The sequence below is a fragment of the Homarus americanus genome, unplaced genomic scaffold (genome assembly GCF_018991925.1).
Source record: "Homarus americanus isolate GMGI-L3 unplaced genomic scaffold, GMGI_Hamer_2.0 scaffold30108, whole genome shotgun sequence".
NCBI classification, from domain to species: domain Eukaryota; kingdom Metazoa; phylum Arthropoda; class Malacostraca; order Decapoda; family Nephropidae; genus Homarus; species Homarus americanus.
This window is the reverse complement of record NW_024748109.1, coordinates 13,304,533-13,322,933: the sequence shown is the minus strand read 5'-3', so window position 1 is coordinate 13,322,933 and position 18,401 is coordinate 13,304,533. Positions and strand designations below refer to the sequence as shown.

General features: G+C 38.3%; 1 protein-coding gene across 1 annotated transcript in view; it reads left to right on the top strand.

Annotated features, from left to right (window-relative positions):
- Positions 1–18,401, top strand: part of LOC121880181 (cadherin-23-like) — a 142,174-nt gene that overhangs the window by 70,482 nt on the left and 53,291 nt on the right. The window contains exons 5-7 of the mRNA XM_042387309.1: positions 7,287–7,582; positions 10,075–10,210; positions 17,740–18,060. Coding sequence (XP_042243243.1) covers positions 7,287–7,582; positions 10,075–10,210; positions 17,740–18,060 — 753 coding nt within the window. The remainder of the gene's footprint in view (positions 1–7,286; positions 7,583–10,074; positions 10,211–17,739; positions 18,061–18,401) is intronic.

Below are 18,401 nucleotides of genomic sequence, written 5' to 3'. Positions count from 1 at the left end.
GGTTTCGAATTACAAATAATATACAAGTAACATAAGTGACACAAATAAGACATATACAGTAATAACTAGATGGGGAAAAGCTCAAACTACAGTTCATTTCAACAAAGTGACAGTGCAAGGAGTAGTGTTTACTGGGAGTGAATACACTGGTTTATTACAAGTTATTGATAATTTTTACAATGGTTGGGACTGGGCTGTTCTTATAGCGATCAGTTCGTGCACGTATGGGCTGGATGCGGTTGTGGTGTCGAACAGCAATTCTCAGACTAGGGATCTCCGGTGGTAGTAGGTGCCGGTGTCGCGGATGGTGTAGAAGCTTCTTACCAAATTTGCAGATGAGGTCGTGGTGATGGTCAGTGAGAGTCGAAAGGGTCAGTGTGTTGAGCGCTTCTTGATATGTGGAGTAGGAAGGGGAGAGAATAATCTTGCATGCCCTCTTTTGCACTTTTTTTAGGTGTTTACGTTGTGTGGCATTTAGGGAGGAAGACCAGGTGGGGGAGGCATAGGTGAGCTTAGAATTATGGATGTTGTGTAAACCTGAGGCTTCGTGTGCAGGAACTCCAGGGCTTGAGTCGTGAGGAGGTGGGCAGGAACTGGAGGATTTGACCTTCACTGGCGTGTGGTTTTAATTTGAATTTGTTGTCGCTTGTGAAGCCATGCTGGGAATCATTGATCAATCGGTGCTTCTCAGGTGATTTCAGAATAGAGTTTGAAATGATTGCTTCCAGTAGTGCCCTACTGTGATGTTAGACTGATTGGGCGGTGGTTAGAGGATGATGATCTATCCCCTTCTTGAGAAATCGATTATTACATTAGCTATCCTCCAGGATTCTCAATTTTCACACCTGTTTTAAGGACATGTTAAACAACTTTTGCTAGGGCATACTAAACTCTTTCGCCCATTCCTTTAATGCTCTAGCCAAATAACTCATTGGGACCAGGTGACTTATTAGGCTTTGGTTTGTCATTGCTTGCATGCATTTACTAGTCACTACTATCTCGCTTAATTTGTTTTCTTCACTATCTCTGAATAGAGTCGGTGCCCCGGGTATCATGTTTAAATTTTCGGTGGTGAAAATTGTTGAAAAATATTTATTCAAATTATTGCTCATTTCTCTGTCGTTATCAGTGAGCTCGCCGGTATCTGACCATATTGGTCCAATCTTTTCTCGTGTTTTAATTTGATACATTTGGTAGAATCCTTTGGGGTTTGTCTTTGCCTCCCTTCCTATCCTTACCTCATTATTCCTCTTGGCTTTCCTTATCTCGGTTTTAACCCTACTTGCCAATACCCTATAATAATCCCGGAGGTAAATTTCGCCACGATTTATCCTTCTACTTATAGCCTTCCTTTGGCCAATGATGTTCTTTAAATTATTATTTATCCATTTAGGGTCATTGTTGTCTGATCTGAGTTTTTTGTATGGTAGTTCTGCCTTTTGTGCATAAGTAACTCACTATTTAAAATTGTCGAACCGGCAATCTCAGATCTGCTATCAGGTCGGTGTCATCTGGTCAGTTCACGGCCGCCGACACCCCTCTTCAGCTGCCTCTTTAACGGTCAAAGCTTGCCCTCTTCTGAAATCTGGCACTTTAGTGGAATTTTCCTTACGTCTCGCCCTGAAAATCTAATCTGAATCGAATTCTTTGTAGATCGCTGTTTGCAAGTTCGCTCTCTACCGACATTGCTAATATAGTTTTCTCTGTTCGTCAGAACTAAATCCAGTATATTATTACCCCGTGTGGGTTCGGTTATATGTTGACTTAGGAAACAGTCCTGGATCGTCTCGAGAAAATCCTCTGATTCTGAGTTACCCGTAAGGACAGTCCAATCTATTTGGCCAAGGTCAAAGTCGCCTACTATACAGACTTTGTTGTGTATGGAAGCCCTGCGCATTTCATCCCAGATAAGTCGCTCATTGACGCTATCGAGATTGGGGGGTCTATATATTACCCCTGTGATTAATTTTTCCTGACCGTCGCTTAATTCTATCCAAATTGTTTCTGTATTCCTCTCAGTTTTTATTTCCTTATTTATTTCACACTTCAGATTATCCCTAACATAGATTGCTACTCCGCCTCCTTTCCTGGTCTGCCTATCGGTATGTAACAGTTTGTAACCCGCAATTTGGTATTCGACTGGTAATTCACGTGTGTCGAGGTTGATCCATGTTTCAGTGAATGCAATTATATCGATTTCTTCGGTACATACCAAGGCCTTAATATCATCCATTTTGTTTCTCATACTTCTACTGTTTGCATAGTATACATTTAAGTTAGTCATGTTCTGAGTCCTCCCCTTACCACGTTTAGTTATCAAGTACAAAAATCATACAAAAATCATAATAAATATCTTGTATCTTTGCTTATTGAAAACTAAGCTCATTATTTTGAGATACAGTATAACAGTGGCGTAGTGTTTGCACTGATGAGGCCTGCAGAACACCACATATATCAGTTATCAAATCAAATATCAAGTAGGATATGGCCTTTCTCTAAATAAGGGTTGTCAAGCTTTTATAAACACCCAATTTCTTAAATTATATCAGTGACATCTGACAAAGTATCTATTATAAATCATTAAATAATGGGTGCAAAAATACTTACGGCAAAGAATATTAAGCTTTCAGTGTGATCTACAGTAATTTAGAAATAAAGTACGTAGTTAAAAAAAATGACTACTATGCATCATGCACAACGCTGGCCCTCTGGAAAGTTGCCAATGATCATATTGCTGAACATTTAAATAATGAGTAAATATATTTATTTATATGATCCAATTATTATTTCAAGTAAAACAGAAAACTGAATAACTTTCCCAAGTGAAAAAACTATAACTGAAAGCGGACTGTAGGGTTATTTAGAAATATTAAGAATAATAATGAGGACCAGTTTTGTCCAACTGATGGAGAGCCGCCGCCGGTCTACATAGCCTCTCGACAAGTGAATGCAGTTTTCAAATTGCATGCATTTGTACCCATTACATTTACAGAAACCTTATTAAATAGCCACTCTTATGGAACAACTACTCTTAGGTAATATAATATCACCATATAACATAAGACTTCATGCTTATTAAGGGAAAAGTATTAAATTTGACTAAAATGACTCAAATTCCTTTTGCTCCAACACAATAAAGTTCATTTTAGCATGTTATTGATAGGATGGTTATGTCTATATGTCCATTGAGGGCATGCAGATTACCCTTCTGTATGCATTGAGGGACGCTGAGCCTCCTCGACTTTCCTGAGTGAAAACTGTGAAGACTCTAAAATTATATCTACATTATTGAAGATACTATTCAAGAATAAATTTTGCTTTGTACTAGGTATCCAGTGCATGCCTTGCATTCATTAAGAATATGCCACTGCAGTTTAAGATACAATATTCATTAATACATGCAACATAAAACAGCAAGAGCTCAAATAACAACCTGAGCTCTGGTTTTATGTTACTGATTACAATTATTGATACAGGAAATCCTTTTAAAAAACACAAAAGCAATTTGCCGCCTACATCAAAGAAACACATTTGAGCTAGTTAAAGAAAAACGGGTCCGACAAATTACCCAAATGAACCCAATGAACCCAAATGTAGCCGCAATGAAGTCAAATGATGGTCCTACATGAATAAATCGGACTGCCTATCACTTCTTGACTTGTATTTGGTGTCACGAAGTCACAAAAAATTGGTAAACTTAATTTAATCTGAGTTAATAGATTGAGTGCATGTTCCTAACCTAACCTAACCTAACACAACTCAGATTAAATTAAGTTTACCAATTTTTTGTGATTTAATGACACCAAATAATAATCGAGAAGTGATTCACAGCCCGATTTATGCTTGTAGAACCGTCATTTGACTTCATTGCGACTACATTTGGGTACATTTGGGTAATTACTCGCTCGCTCGGTACAAGCACGCGATCTATTAACTCAGTTTAAATTAAGTTTTCCAATTTTTTGTGACTTTGTGACACCAAATACTAGTCGAGAAGTGGTTGGCAGTCCGATTTATTAATGTAGGACCATTATTTGATTTCATTGCGGCTACATTTGGGTACATTTGGGTAATTAGTCGGACCGAAGGAAAACATATACTGTACACACAGCGTATGTAGCTTACATGACAGAAGTTTACATCATAAATGTTGTCATTTTTACTCATGTGCTGAGATCAGATTGACAATAAAAATTAAGTGGTGTTTGAAGCATTACCTGATTTTGGAGAATTCCTAGAAGTCTCTAGGTTTCCAGTATATGGGCATAATTTTTTCGTGAGTGAAAACATTCTTGTCTTTTTCTGTGTTCACATATATCAGGACATACCTATTTATCTTGGGGACATCTTGATGACTAGGTATAACAAGGACATTTGTCTGATATCACCCTTCACTTTTTTCTGTTGAAAATACAAGTGTGTTCTGTATGGGCCTATTAATACTGTACAAGTATCATTAGATTTTCCGTCACTACAATTTGAAACGCTAGACGAAATGCTTTGATATGATCCCCAGTACATTATCGTAAGTCGGTATGCTTGTTCATATCAGCAACAGCTAGAGATAGGAGTAGGGTTGGGGGGAGGAGTCATCCTTGTATGACATACTAGATACCCTCTACTACAATAACAAGAAATCCATTAAGCTATATTATTGTATGTATTGTTCAAAAATGTATATACAGTTGTACCCCACTTAACGCGGTCAATTGAACCCAGAGGGTCCCGCGTTAAGTGAAAACCGCGTTAAGTGAATAACAGAACATATGGGATTAATTCCAATAGAACCCAGCCCGACCCCCAAACTCCACTTTTTGACGACAAATAACTATGTTGTAGTAAAAATAACATCTTAATTTTATGATGGTACATGCACACAATTAATACTTAAGAGAAATAGAGAAATACAGTCGCCAAGTTAATGTCCATTCAAATAATGGACTCAACTCCCTCCCCCTCTTCTCACACTACACTCACTGGCTCTTCCCTCTGAGAAATTTTTGGGGAAAACCAGGTATAGTAATAAATAATTCCTCAAACTAAAGTTAGGATAATATAATTGACATTGCTGGATTCCTTGTAAGACCAGGAATATTTTGAATATAAATGTCATATATTTTTCACAAAAGATAACATATTTACTCAGAATAAACTTTACATCTAAAATTTGTATGTCTAATGCAAAATCTATGATGTTTATATTCAAAATGATCAGCAAATTGTAAGAATTCCAGCAATGTAAATTATATTCTGGCCGGATAATTTGTATGAATTTTATGAGCTAAAACAAATATCTTCAGTTAATAAAAAAAAAAAAATATTCTTCGACACTATCTGTCAATCAAAGTACCCCACCTTGCCTTCCCCCCCTCTTCCAACCGCGTGGTCAGTCCCAACCCTCCCCCCACCCCCCACCAATCCTCCATTCAAGAGTTTTTAACATTTAGTATTAAATAATACCTCAGATTAAAGTTAGGATAATATAATTGACATTGCTGGATTCCTTGTAAGACCAGGAATATTTTGAATATAAATGTCATATATTTTGGACAAAAGATAACATAATTACCTAGAGAACAATTTTTATCTAAAAATTGTATGTTTAATGCAAAATATATGTTGTTTATATTCAAAATGATCACCAAATTATAAGAATTCCAGCAATGTAAATTATATTCTGACCGGGTAATTTGTATGAATTTTATGAGCTAAAACAAATATCTTCAGTTAATAAAAAAAAAAATAATTCTTCACGGGGTAACAGATGGTCGGTCGGTCGGTCCCTCCCTCCCCCCCACCCCCCACCCCCCACCAACCGTCCCAAGGAGATGTGTGGGATAACCACTAAATTTTAATAAATAATACCTCAAACTAAAGTTAGGATAATATAATTGACATTGCTGGATTCCTTGTAAGACCAGGAATATTTTGAATATAAATGTCATATATTTTGGACAAAAGATAACATAATTACCTAGAGAACAATTTTTATCTAAAAATTGTATGTTTAATGCAAAATATATGTTGTTTATATTCAAAATGATCACCAAATTATAAGAATTCCAGCAATGTAAATTATATTCTGGCTGGGTAATTTGTATGAATTTTATGAGCTAAAACAGGCAGTCAGGCAGGGTGGCGGGTGGGGGGTGGTGCGAATCTAAAAATAGCTCTCGAGCCGGACACTCACCGCGGATATGATGAAAAATGCCGCGTTAAGTGAAAGTTCAGCTTTGGCAAGGCACCGCGTATATGCGAAAACGCGTTAAGTGAAAGCGCGTTAAGCGGGGTAATACTGTACTCATTCATGCTCAAAGGTTGCATATGTAGAACGACCAACCGTTCAGAAACAGATCGAGTAACATTGCTTGGAAAGCCTCGAATCCCATTGACCCCTATGGCTAACAATACTTTTTTGGGGGGACTGCACATAACTTTTGAGTTTGTGTTGTAGCCGGCATCCTTAAAGATGAGTTTACATGTGAAAAGATTGTCTGTAGAGTCAAGTCTTAAGTGGCAGTAATATCTATAAGATGCAAATGCACTATTTCATAGGCCTTTGCCTAGTAGCCCGCCTTTGGTATGTCACTTTAAAAGAAATATACTGAATATGATTTTAGCCATAATGAACCACTGAGTACTGATATATTTGAACATATATCTTTCATTGATCCTTTACTGCTATACAATATTGGGTATAATTTAGCCTTTTACTCTGCCAAATCAATGAAAGTGTATAAAAGGGAAAAGTTGATCAATTCATTTTACTTTGATATTGTTACTTTTAAAATAGACGGAGCTATTACTTCTGTGGTAAATTTACCGTCATATGTTTAGGAGTTTGAATAGTCTTGTAACAATACGTACAGTATTAATATGGAAAAGAAGATCAGGGCCAAGAACAGAGCCTGAAGTACTTCAGTACTGTACTGTAGTCCTCGTTTGATTTTAAATGATTCCTCTTTAGTAAAGTTTTGAATATGTTCTTTTCCTGCAAAAAAAGTAATTATACAAAGTAAAAGTGAATATTGCACTGTTTCTAGTTGAAATATATTCAGAAATGCATGACTTAGAGAATTCTTTCTGAGTGTGTTATTCCTACCCTTTGAAAATTGTTACTCATGACAATTTGTATAATCATAAAAGAGTTACGGCACTTTTATTTTTACTTCATCAGGATTGGTTGTCATATGCTTATGATTATGAATTGGAAATATGGTGAAATTTAGTTTTGGTTATACAGGTACTGTACAATACTGTACTTAACAGACTATTTCTGTTCATAGGTATTTGCAAGTGACCAGGATGGATCATCCGTGAACAAGAAGGTGGTTTTCCGTATTCAGCATGGAGCACAAGATAAATTTGTAATGGAAGCAAACACTGGAGTGATCTCTGTGGCTCAGGGAGCTCTTCTTGACCCTGACAGGACTGAGCCCAGGGCCACAACTTATATCTTAGAAGTAATTGCCTTAGATGGTGGAATAGGTATTGCTCAGCTCCAGGCCAGGACAGTTGTCAACATTACAATTCTTGATGTAAATAACAAGCCTCCCATTTTTAAAGACCCTGGAACTGTCAGGTAAGGTGCCAAAGAAGATTGAGATTTTTTTTTTATAACTACTTTAAAGTGTAGTGCATTGTACATTGTATGTAACCAACCTCTCTTCTATCACCACTGTAAACTTAAAGGACTACTTTAGAGGAAAATAACTTTCCTAAGATTTTCCCAGAGTTTTCAAGCTAGATATTAATATAATTTTCATGCAACTTTTTTTTTAATGATGGAGCACTTAATCACTTTTGTCAAAGTGTCATTTATATACAGTACTGTATATTTATTATTTCAAAAATTGTTGTTATTTGCTTGAGGTAAACATGGTATTATGGTTGTTGATAATGATGAAATCAAGGCAATTTGGAGAAAATAATATATGATTGATTGCTGAATGAAGAGTTTGAATGGGACAGGGGCAGCCTAAGAGCAACAGACCCAGTACAGGAACCTGCCCAGGGATTAAAAGAGAATGAGTGATTAAATAAATTGACAAATTGATTAATGGAAATGTGGCTGGAAGTTTTGAAATTGTTACAGAAATGCTGAAAGCATCAGACAATGTTAATGTATCCAGTGGCGGAGTCAGAACGTTTCTACTAGGGTAACCAGGTTAGACCCAGTGATTTTATTGGGGTGGCAAACTGGGGTGGTGAAAAATAACTGCTTCAAATCTATGGAAAATTACTTAATGTTGTTACCCCTATCTGTGTATGGCCTCAGTGGAATATCCCTCACACACCTAAGATAGCTAAAGACACACACCTCTGCTGCTGTCACTCTTCTGTAACAAACTAATTTTATGTAACTGCACCTCTATAAACATTACAATTAGAAGGATATTTGCTTTAAATACATATTTTATAGATAACAATTCACAAGAGAAGGTCATGTTACCAATTTATTTCCAATTTCATACAAAAGAAGAAGAGAAGAAAAACCAAAAAAGGCTGACAGTTATGCAATAAGGTCAAAATGTGCATAATACAGCATTATACAGGTAACAAACACAAATAATTTGGGGCTCTCAATAAACAAAATGAATATAAACGTAAGTTGCGTTTCTGTAGAACCCCCACTGAGCATAAAAGGCATACACCTACAGTATCTTTACTGCTCACTTAGCATCTCACTTGTGCTGTTAAATATATTATATCTAGATTATAGCAGCTGAATTCTACGGCTCTTGTGATTTCTGGCAACGGTATCCATAAACTCTTTTAGATTGAGGGACTTTGCTCTTCTACATTCTATGCTCAAAACCCCCAGATCGTCCAACCTATCTTCTGCCTATAAGACAGGGGCTATTACAATGGTTTGAGCATGTTGAAAGATTGGAGGAGACCAACTGGAAGGGAGGAGAACCAGGTTTAGTTCAAGAATGACATAGAAGAGGTTATAAGAAATGAAATAATATATAAGAATCTAATGAGATAGGTTGCAAAAGACTGTGCAGCATAGAGAACTGCCATCAGGAAATCATGGCCAATCCATGCAAGTGCAGAAAGTAGCCATAAAATGTTGATGCTACAGATGATGAACCCTGGTGTAAGACTATATCTGTCTTTATTTCACTGTACGAACAAATCCTATTTTATATTATCAGACGTGCTTTATTAGGATGCCTAATTGAAGATCAGCTATTTGAATTGTTTTAATATATTATAGTAACTATATTTAATTTACTATTTATTCCATACATATCTGAACCTAAAATTTGAGTACGTACTAGACACCACGGTAACTATCAGACTGGATGAGTAAGGCACGGGGATTATGACAGCAGGTTTGTTTATACTGTACTGTATCGTACATTTAAAACAAACTGTACCTCAGTAGACTGCTTAATTCCTGTATGGATTATGTTGTACAAATTGCTTGAAACCAAATTTTGACCTACTGGTATATCTGTAGTAAAACAACTTTTCATGGCTTGTTAAATAACTGTACAGTGATATCTCTGTTAGCCGGAACAATTGGTGCAGAGCACTTCTGGGAGTGAGAGGGTAATGAGATGACTCTTTCAAAGCTGGAAAAAAATCCTCATCTCTGGAATTTTCTGGATGATGGAAAAATGTTCTCAGAAGTTCCAGAAATTGCCCATTACATCATCTCTCGAACCCGGAAAAATATCCCCCATCCCCAGAATTTTTGGGGTATCGGGAAAATTTTCTTGGAATTTTCCAGAAAATGTGCCCCTCGGAAAATCTTTCCGAAAGCTGGAATTTTCCGGAAAATTCTGGCTTTGGGAACAATTTTATGATAAAATTTAAATTCCGGCTATCAGAGAGTCTGGGTTTAAGGGATTCCAGCTGACGGAGGCATTACAACCAATAATGTAAGGATATACTCTTTGTGTATTAATTTTGAACCCCCTCATCTGGCATCATCCCCAGCACGAGGGGATGATTGTTGCCTTGTGCTTATGTTTTTAATGATTTTAGAGCTGAAAAATGGCTAAAAATTATCGTGTCAATTGACACTTTCAGTAAACAATATGTTTTATTTTTCCTACTCAGGGTATTTGAGAATGAAGACATTGGGTCGTATGTTCATCAAGTGGAGGCTGTGGACTTGGATGCTCGACCTCGTCTCCGTTACTCGATTGATGCTGACAATTCTGAAGCTAGAAATGAAGAGGGTGCTATTGTTAAGGTACTAGTTTATTTAGAAATCAGTAGGAAGATACTGTTGAAGATTAAAGTAATCCATTAATTTTTACTTACTTACTTTACCTAAAAGCCACCCCAACTAGAGGTGGCCAAGACATGGGTAGGAGGCCAATGGCCAGTGTAGAATTCCCCCATTTTTTTTTTTGTGTGTGTTGCTCAGGGCTATTTTGAATCCCACTTCTCTTCTTGCTTCCACGGCTTCAGCTGGTGGACTGATCCAAAGGCTCACCCCCTGTATAAGAAGTAGTTTTATAAACTATTTCCCTTTCCGATGTTCCACAGCGATCCATACTTATTGCCATAATCCATATCCCTTACATTAGTACAATATAGATAAGTAGGATTCATTTGGACAAATGGTTAGGTGGGAGCAAAGGAAGCACAGGGTCATAGAGACAACTTTATTCCTGATGTTTCGTCTCGAAGGACTTCATGATGAATCGTCAGGAATAAAGATGTCTCTCTGACCCTGTGTTTCCTTTGATACCACCTAACTATTAGTATAGATACGTACTTAGTTCAAATCTAGATACCATGAGATGATAACCACTAGATTCATCCAGTCTTATCACTCTAATCCAAATATTCTTTTTCAAGGAGTATCGCCTCAATTTAGTCCCATTAATCTGCAGAAGTTTGTATGCTCAATTAGAATAAACATATGCTTCACATTTGAACAGTATGAAATGACCAAATGGATTCTCCAGCATATGATGAACCTCAAACAAGTAAGACAAATACTAAAGACTAGTGAGTAGGAATAATGAAAAGTGGTTGCTGTATTATTATGGTGAATACTGTACAGTATGAGAATTCAAAGCAACAGAAAGGGCAAGAACAGGACGCAGTACATTTGTTCATTTCCTGAACTGGCATATATAGTACACACTGTGGTTTACTAAGTGAATTATCAAAGACAGTTACATACCACATGGATTCTTTTGTTTACCATAGCTGAAATAATTAGTAAAAATTCAGCATATTTTTTAACTGTTCTATATTACATTATGCTTCTGTGACGTAATGCTTTTGGCAGGAAGCTTGAAATTTGGCTTGAAATTTCCTTGGGACATACCTATGTATTTTAGCCTAGGAGCCACTTCCAATTTTACCCACAATTCCCTTGGCTCACAAAAATCCAATATGGCTGCCAATTAATGGGATATTTCTTGTAGAAATACTATTCTTTATTATATGAGGCAAAATGTCAATGTTTAGTTGCATTTTTTATTATTAGTATTTTTAGTATGCATGTTTTAGTGTATTTGCTTACTCTCCTGTCCTTTTGTTGGGTCATGTGAATTACTCCAGATGGGTACCTGTTCACTTCAAGGACATTAAGTTCTTGCCTCATTTCATCAAGGACCAGTTTCTCAAGTAAGTCCCACTGGGTCATTCCCAAAACCATGAACAGTTCTCTGCCATTCCTATAGACCAAGCCCGTGAGCAAGAAAACAAAGTTGTCAAGTCTTCAGGTGGATGTATTGGGCTCATGGATAATCCCCTCATGCTTTCAAATGTTGGATGGTTTTGGGGCCAGAGCTTTCTAGGCTGATTAATGATCAAGCAGTTTGAGGGTGAATACTTACCTGATGATGATACTGAGAACCCCCAAAACCATAAACAACACAAACAGGAATTGTTCAGTCAGATGACATTTATAATGCAGATGAACAGCCTTTCCAACACCATGAGGAAAATGGGAGATCCTTTCCTAACAGACTTTCGTGACAGTCAAAACTGCAAAAATGAATCGGTGATTGAATCAATTTGGAATAAAAAATATTGGCAAGAGGCAGTACCAGGAGTATGCTAGGAATGAGGACCACAGCATTTCCGTACATGAATGAGTAAAGAAAAATTTGCTGCCATTTTTCAAGAATGCTCAACCAAAAAGGACTTCAGCCCAAGGTAAGAAGATTAAAGAACTGCAGGATAATGTTGAACTATTTGGGCAGCTTTATATCTTTTTACAGAATCGAGCTGGGGATCTTGTCGAATTTTTCTCTTATGAAGTACAGTACACGCATATCCACCTTCACTCGCAGACTTTGGCCAACTTCATTTCCCAGCCACTTAGTCCCTGCTGTTTGTTCTCTTTGAGCAGAGTGAACAACCTTAGGTGCCTTCATCTTACGACTGCAAAACAATGGATGGAACTGTTATTGTCCATTCCCTTCCGACAGCAATTGTAAGCACATTTGGGGAATATGCTGATACAGTATTAATTCCTTATGTCCAAAACCAACTGCAGAATTCCTCACAGCTTGGATGTTGTGTGGGATAGTTACATACCAAATAATCTTAAGGAATCTACAAAAGATAAAAGGGGGAAAGGTATTTGCAGAAAGGTGTCAGCTCAGACAAAAATTCCAGGCACCTGGATGGATTTCCTTCATGCTGAAGAAAATAAGAAAGAACTTTTTGACTTTCTTACATCAAAAGTTGAGAATTTCGCCTTCACACCATCCAAGACTGTCTGCATCATAGCAAAGAAATCAGTAGTCTCCAAAAGTACAGACAATCTTACGCCTTCTTGCAATCACGAGGAAGGCGACACCAGAATTGTTGTTCGTGTCTCTTTGGAGCACGGAGGGAAATCTATCCAAGTCAGAAGAGTGGACACTAATGTTGTCGTCATTTTTATTGGTGTGTTCAGTGAGTTTATAACCACTCAACCATTGGCATATATCTGGGTGCTCTTTGGAATGGGAAAACTACAGGTATTTAAGTATCAATTACCATTTGCTCCAGTCTTGGATGCCAGAAATTATTATCACTGCCAGTCTTTCATGCAGTCAGTGGATGCAATGTTACATCAGCATTCAAGGGAAAGGGAAAGGTTTCAGCTTGGCATGCATGGCAGACATACAATGAGATTACAGACATTTGCATACCTGGCCACTCATCCTTTTGAAGACCTCAATTTGGATTTCATACACTTCATGCATTTGGAGCATTTTACTGTTGTCCATTATGATGGAGCAAGCCCTCTTAGTTCTGTTAATGAACTATGAAAGGAGCTATTTTGCCTAAAAAATAGGCCAGTTAATATACTTCCTCCAACAAAAGGTGCCCTTCTTCAGCATGTGCATTGAGCAGTCTATCAAGCTGGAGTTTGGACAACCAGCACTCATATTCAGCAAAATGTGCCATCACCAGAAAGATATGGTTAGACTAAAACTTCTGGGTTGTAGACTCCTGTCTGCTTAACGATTCTTGACGTGTCGAGAACTTGCAGAGAGTTGGTCAAATGTTCTTGCAGAGGCGACTGTTCACATTGCAAATGTGGCAAAGCAAACCTTCAATGCTTACCTCTTTGCAATTGCAAGTGCAGTAAAGCTGTCTAGACTTAATGTCAGATTCAAAGTGAATAATAACTGTGTTTTTCTTGGTGTCTTTTTATATTTACACTAAAATGAATGCCAAGACATGTTTGTTTGGAACTTCTGCACAACAACAAAATATCTGACATCTTTGTGCATTGCAGTGTACTGAACAGTCTATAATTTAGCAATATTAAGAGGCATTCAGGAATTTTTAAATGCCTATTATGTGTTCAAATGACATTTTTGAATCAGAATATCATATTCCACAGTAAATCTGAAGAAATTTATCCCAAAATAGTGTTTTATTATCACATGTCAAATGATGAATTTCTGGCAGCCATCTTCTTGGTGCTATTTTAAGGGATTCTGGGAAATGTTGAGAGTGGCTCCTAGGCTAAAAGTTAATGGGATGTCCAGAGGAAGTTATATACAAAATTTGGTGCCGTTTAGCAATTGTTCACTTACCGATAATTCGGTTTAGCAGTTTAAAAATTGCTAACAACCTTAGTTATTTAAGTATATGAAATTGTTTGGGTTAGCGATCTTCAACTCACTGGGAAATGTTGTATTTTCAAGGCCAACACTAAAGCACTTGGAAAGGGAGCTGCTATATAAGATACCTGTACAGTAATGCCAATGAATCAGCCAACCTTAATTTTAGATATGATTTTAGAAATCATTATCTAGCTTTTCCAGCAAAAAACAGAAATTAATTTTGGGTAACCAGAGGGGGTACATATCTAGGTTTAGTATATAGAAATCACGTATTGTAGGAGTATGCTACCGGCACACCACCTATGAACCTAGGCCATTATTACACTTGTGTTTACCCTGCCTTTGAACATTGCAATCTGTGCTTTACTATATTGCTCTGTATACTATCGATTGCTGTGCATTGTTCCTAATGCTGTGCATCGCTGTTATTGTAGTGACTTTGGCATGTTATTGTGTACTATTGTGATATTGTTTACTAAAGTAATTGATCCTCCCTCCCCCTCCGCTCTTGTTGGCTAACAGGCGGACCAGGTAAGAACTGCTTACTGTATATTCCTTTATGTTTTTGACCTATGATAATTATTTTTCTTTGTATTATTTGCACATTCTGTATGAACGAATGTGTGAGGCATGTAGCAGAGTACAGTCAACCCTCACTTTACGCGGTTAATGTAACCCGCAGGGTCCCGCGGAAAGTGAGGAACGCGTAAAGTGAATAACATAACATATGGGATTAATTGAAATAGAGTCCGGGCCGACCCCCAAACTCCACTTTTTGACGACACACAATTATGTTGTAGTAAAAATTTTATCTTAACTTTATGATGGTATGAAAAAACAAGTAATAGAGAAGAGGTTAGGTTAGGAAAAATAAAGGTTAACATAGGAAAAATAAAGGTTAGGTTAGGAAAACTAAAAGTTAGGTGGAACACTTATGTTAGTAGAAGAGATGGGTCGGCGTACGGGGATGGAGGGCTGGTTCGAGACGGAGGCAGGCTAGCCTCAGGTGAATCACCATTACTAGGTGCATCACCATCACTGTCACTTACTGCAGTTGTCCCGGGATTCCCACAACCAAATCCCCTCAAGTCATCTTCGCTGCCACTATATCACTGGCTTGGGCGTGTTTGGCTGTGGTGGGTTCTTGAAATGAAATCTGTTATGTTTGCTGATGGCTGGTGTTGATGTTGTCGTGATACACCTTGATGTAGGGCTCCATAGTCTGCAACAGCTGGGTGGTGAAGATTTCATACCTGTTTTGCGTCAGGGTCGTCGGAAAGGAGGAGCTTGGCTTTCTCGAACTACACTCGATGGCACCCCCTAACAGTAATATGGGATAAGTGTTGTTCTTCTTGGGATGGCGCACTACCTGCACCTCTTCACTGGCGTCGTCATCATCATGTACCATCTCCTCATTAGTCTGTCAGGTTCCATTATCACCTCCATGTTGATGTTGTGGTTGGTGGTCTCGGAGAAGCCTGGAACTGTAACAGTCTCTTAACCTTCTCTGGCAAGATCCACTACTACTGCAACAGTCTGAACCTCACACCAGTCACAAGATTGACTTCTCCTCTCACCTGGTATTCCATGCAACACATGTGTCCATCGTGACAATTGTAGCAATAGACAGCTGATCCCATGACTCCACCCAAGAGTCCACGCTTTCTTGATGTTAAATACTCTCAGGAATTGTTTGAACAGTATTTTTGCTGTGCCAACTGTTGATGATCCTCTGTCTTCTTCGCTCTTGCTATCGTTGGTGGTGTCACTCCAGGTTAGCTCTTCCTAGTGTTGGTCGTTCAGGGAGTTTGGGCCTCGTAGAGAATGCAGCTTTTACGTACAGATTAACTCTTGGTCCATAGGCATAATATAGACAGTGTTGGGAGGAAGGCCACTTTTTTACGTTAAGATGACGATCTAACAGTAGTAGTGTCCTGGTGCGTTGTCAGCAACAGCCACCGCAGGCTCTTGAATAGCACTTCTCCTTCGCTCACAAATTTCTTTACATGGGGAACAAAACAGTCATCAAACCAGGAGAGGGACAGTGTAAGAACATCCGCCCTCACGTCACGGTCAGCCAGTGGACGACCCAGCAGTGTGTCCATGGTTTTGTCCAGAAGGCGTCGCGACTTCTTTGTTCTGTGGATCTGATATGACTTACTGGTACGGGGCATTAATTGATAAAACTAGGGCGGTGATGCGTTCCTTCACCATCGCTGGCCCCAGATCTTTCTTCTTGAGACTTGGAAGGTAGCTTTTTGAAAAGACCAAATTCGTCCATATTAACCTGGTCGTCACTATACCTGCTTCCGCCTCCATAATCTCACATTAAAAACAGGAGGAAATTCCTAACACGGATCAGCACTTTCGCTTCTTCACCACAGTAATTTATATTGGTGATCTTGTTCGGATCTTAAGCCTCTGCTAACCACCCGAAGGCTTATTAAGGGTTTGGGCTCTGTAATTTCCATCTTCGTGCCACTGCGGTATACGGTTCGCGTCGTGCTACTCACCTTAGGCGACTGTCGACCGCCATGTTCCGTCGCCTGGCCGCACCAAATTACCTCACAAGTAATTTTCTGTCTTGAGAAGCACCTGGTTGTGAAAATACTTGAAGTCATACAAGCACCACATAGACTTTGTAGAATCTTCATGTGCTCCTTTATCTTGGCACCATCCTTCTTTATTGTTCCGGAGATGTGGGTTAATTCACACCATGCTGGTAGCGCCAAATCAACCCTGCCTTGTTCCTTTCTCCAACTCTTGGATGATCTTGTACTTTACCTCGTAGCAAGGAGCGTCGGTGTCTTCTTTGGCTTAGTGCGCTGGGTCAGATGAGAAGGGTTTCTCTCTGCGGTGGTCCGGCGGAAGCCATTTACAGAACAATGGATACCGTTTACACGCGGTCTAGTGGAGGATGAAACTAGGCGGCGGCTAGGTCCGCATCGTCTTTCCTCCCTCCTCCCTCCCTCCCCCAGGTGGACCGTCATAATACTTTAAGCCAATTTAGCTAACATGGGGGTAGGGATGCATGGCAATCCTGATCGATCGTCATATGACGTCAGTGATACTTGACAGACACACACTCGCATAGCCTTACGTGAAAACTTGCCAGGCGGAGGAGGAGGCGAAACAGAGGAGAGGCGAGAGCACAGGTAGGCAGGCGGTGGGCGATCTAAAAATAGCTGCCCACGACACTCACTCACAGAATGGAGCAACGTTAGGTTTCAGAAACCGCGTTAACGTGGAAACGCGGAATGTGGGACCGCCAGAAGCGAGTGTTGACTGTACAGAAATGAAGAAAATTACGGTATTCTCCCGAATTACAAGGTGAAGAATAACTTATCTCAGCCTCACCACCCCTGTCTGAGTACTACTGGGGGTGAGTCGGCCAGGTGATTCTGCATGCAATTACATGCCATCACAGATATTATTCCTCGTTATCCTTTGTTTAAGATATTATTTCTTTTCTGTTCAATCAGCACAACTATTTAGCGATCTGTTTTCCAGGAATACATCCCTATTGCTAAACTAAGATCCCTGTATGCATATAAATAACTTTATTGCATACAGTATACTGTACTTGCACTTGTTTATATGTTTACAAATTTTTATATTCTATTTTTTTAATTAGAAGTACAGTATATTGTTTTCATTTTGATAATACTGTACTTACATTAACCTACAGCCATCAGAGTACAACTTTGCAAGTGCCTTTGAGATTAGTGAAGTGGAAGGCGTGGTCCGAACAGTAAGTCAACTGGACCGAGAGCAAGTTGAAGTGATCCGACTTGCCTTTGTGAAGGAGGATATAGAAGCTGCAACAGAGAAGCAAACATCAACTGCAACATTAACCATCATTGTGGAAGACACCAATGACAATGATCCTCACTTCCGTAAATCATTCTATAGGAGGAGCGTTGCAGAAAATGCGAAGAAAGGGACAACAATTGTGACTGTTGTGGCAGACGATGTGGATAAAAATCGTACCATCTCATATTCTTTACAAGTAAGTTACTTCTACTTTGTCACACACTTTCACACACACATATATATATATATATATATATATATATATATATATATATATATATATATATATATATATATATATATATATATATATATATATATATATATATATATATATATATATATATATATATATATATATATATATATATATATATATATATATATATATATATATATATATATATATATATATAGTACCTCGCTAATTCAGGTCAATAAACCTACAGGGTACCTTGTTAAGTGAAACTGCTATGAACAAACAGAACATATGGGATTAATCCACAGAAACTGCCCGACCCCAAACTCCACTTTTTC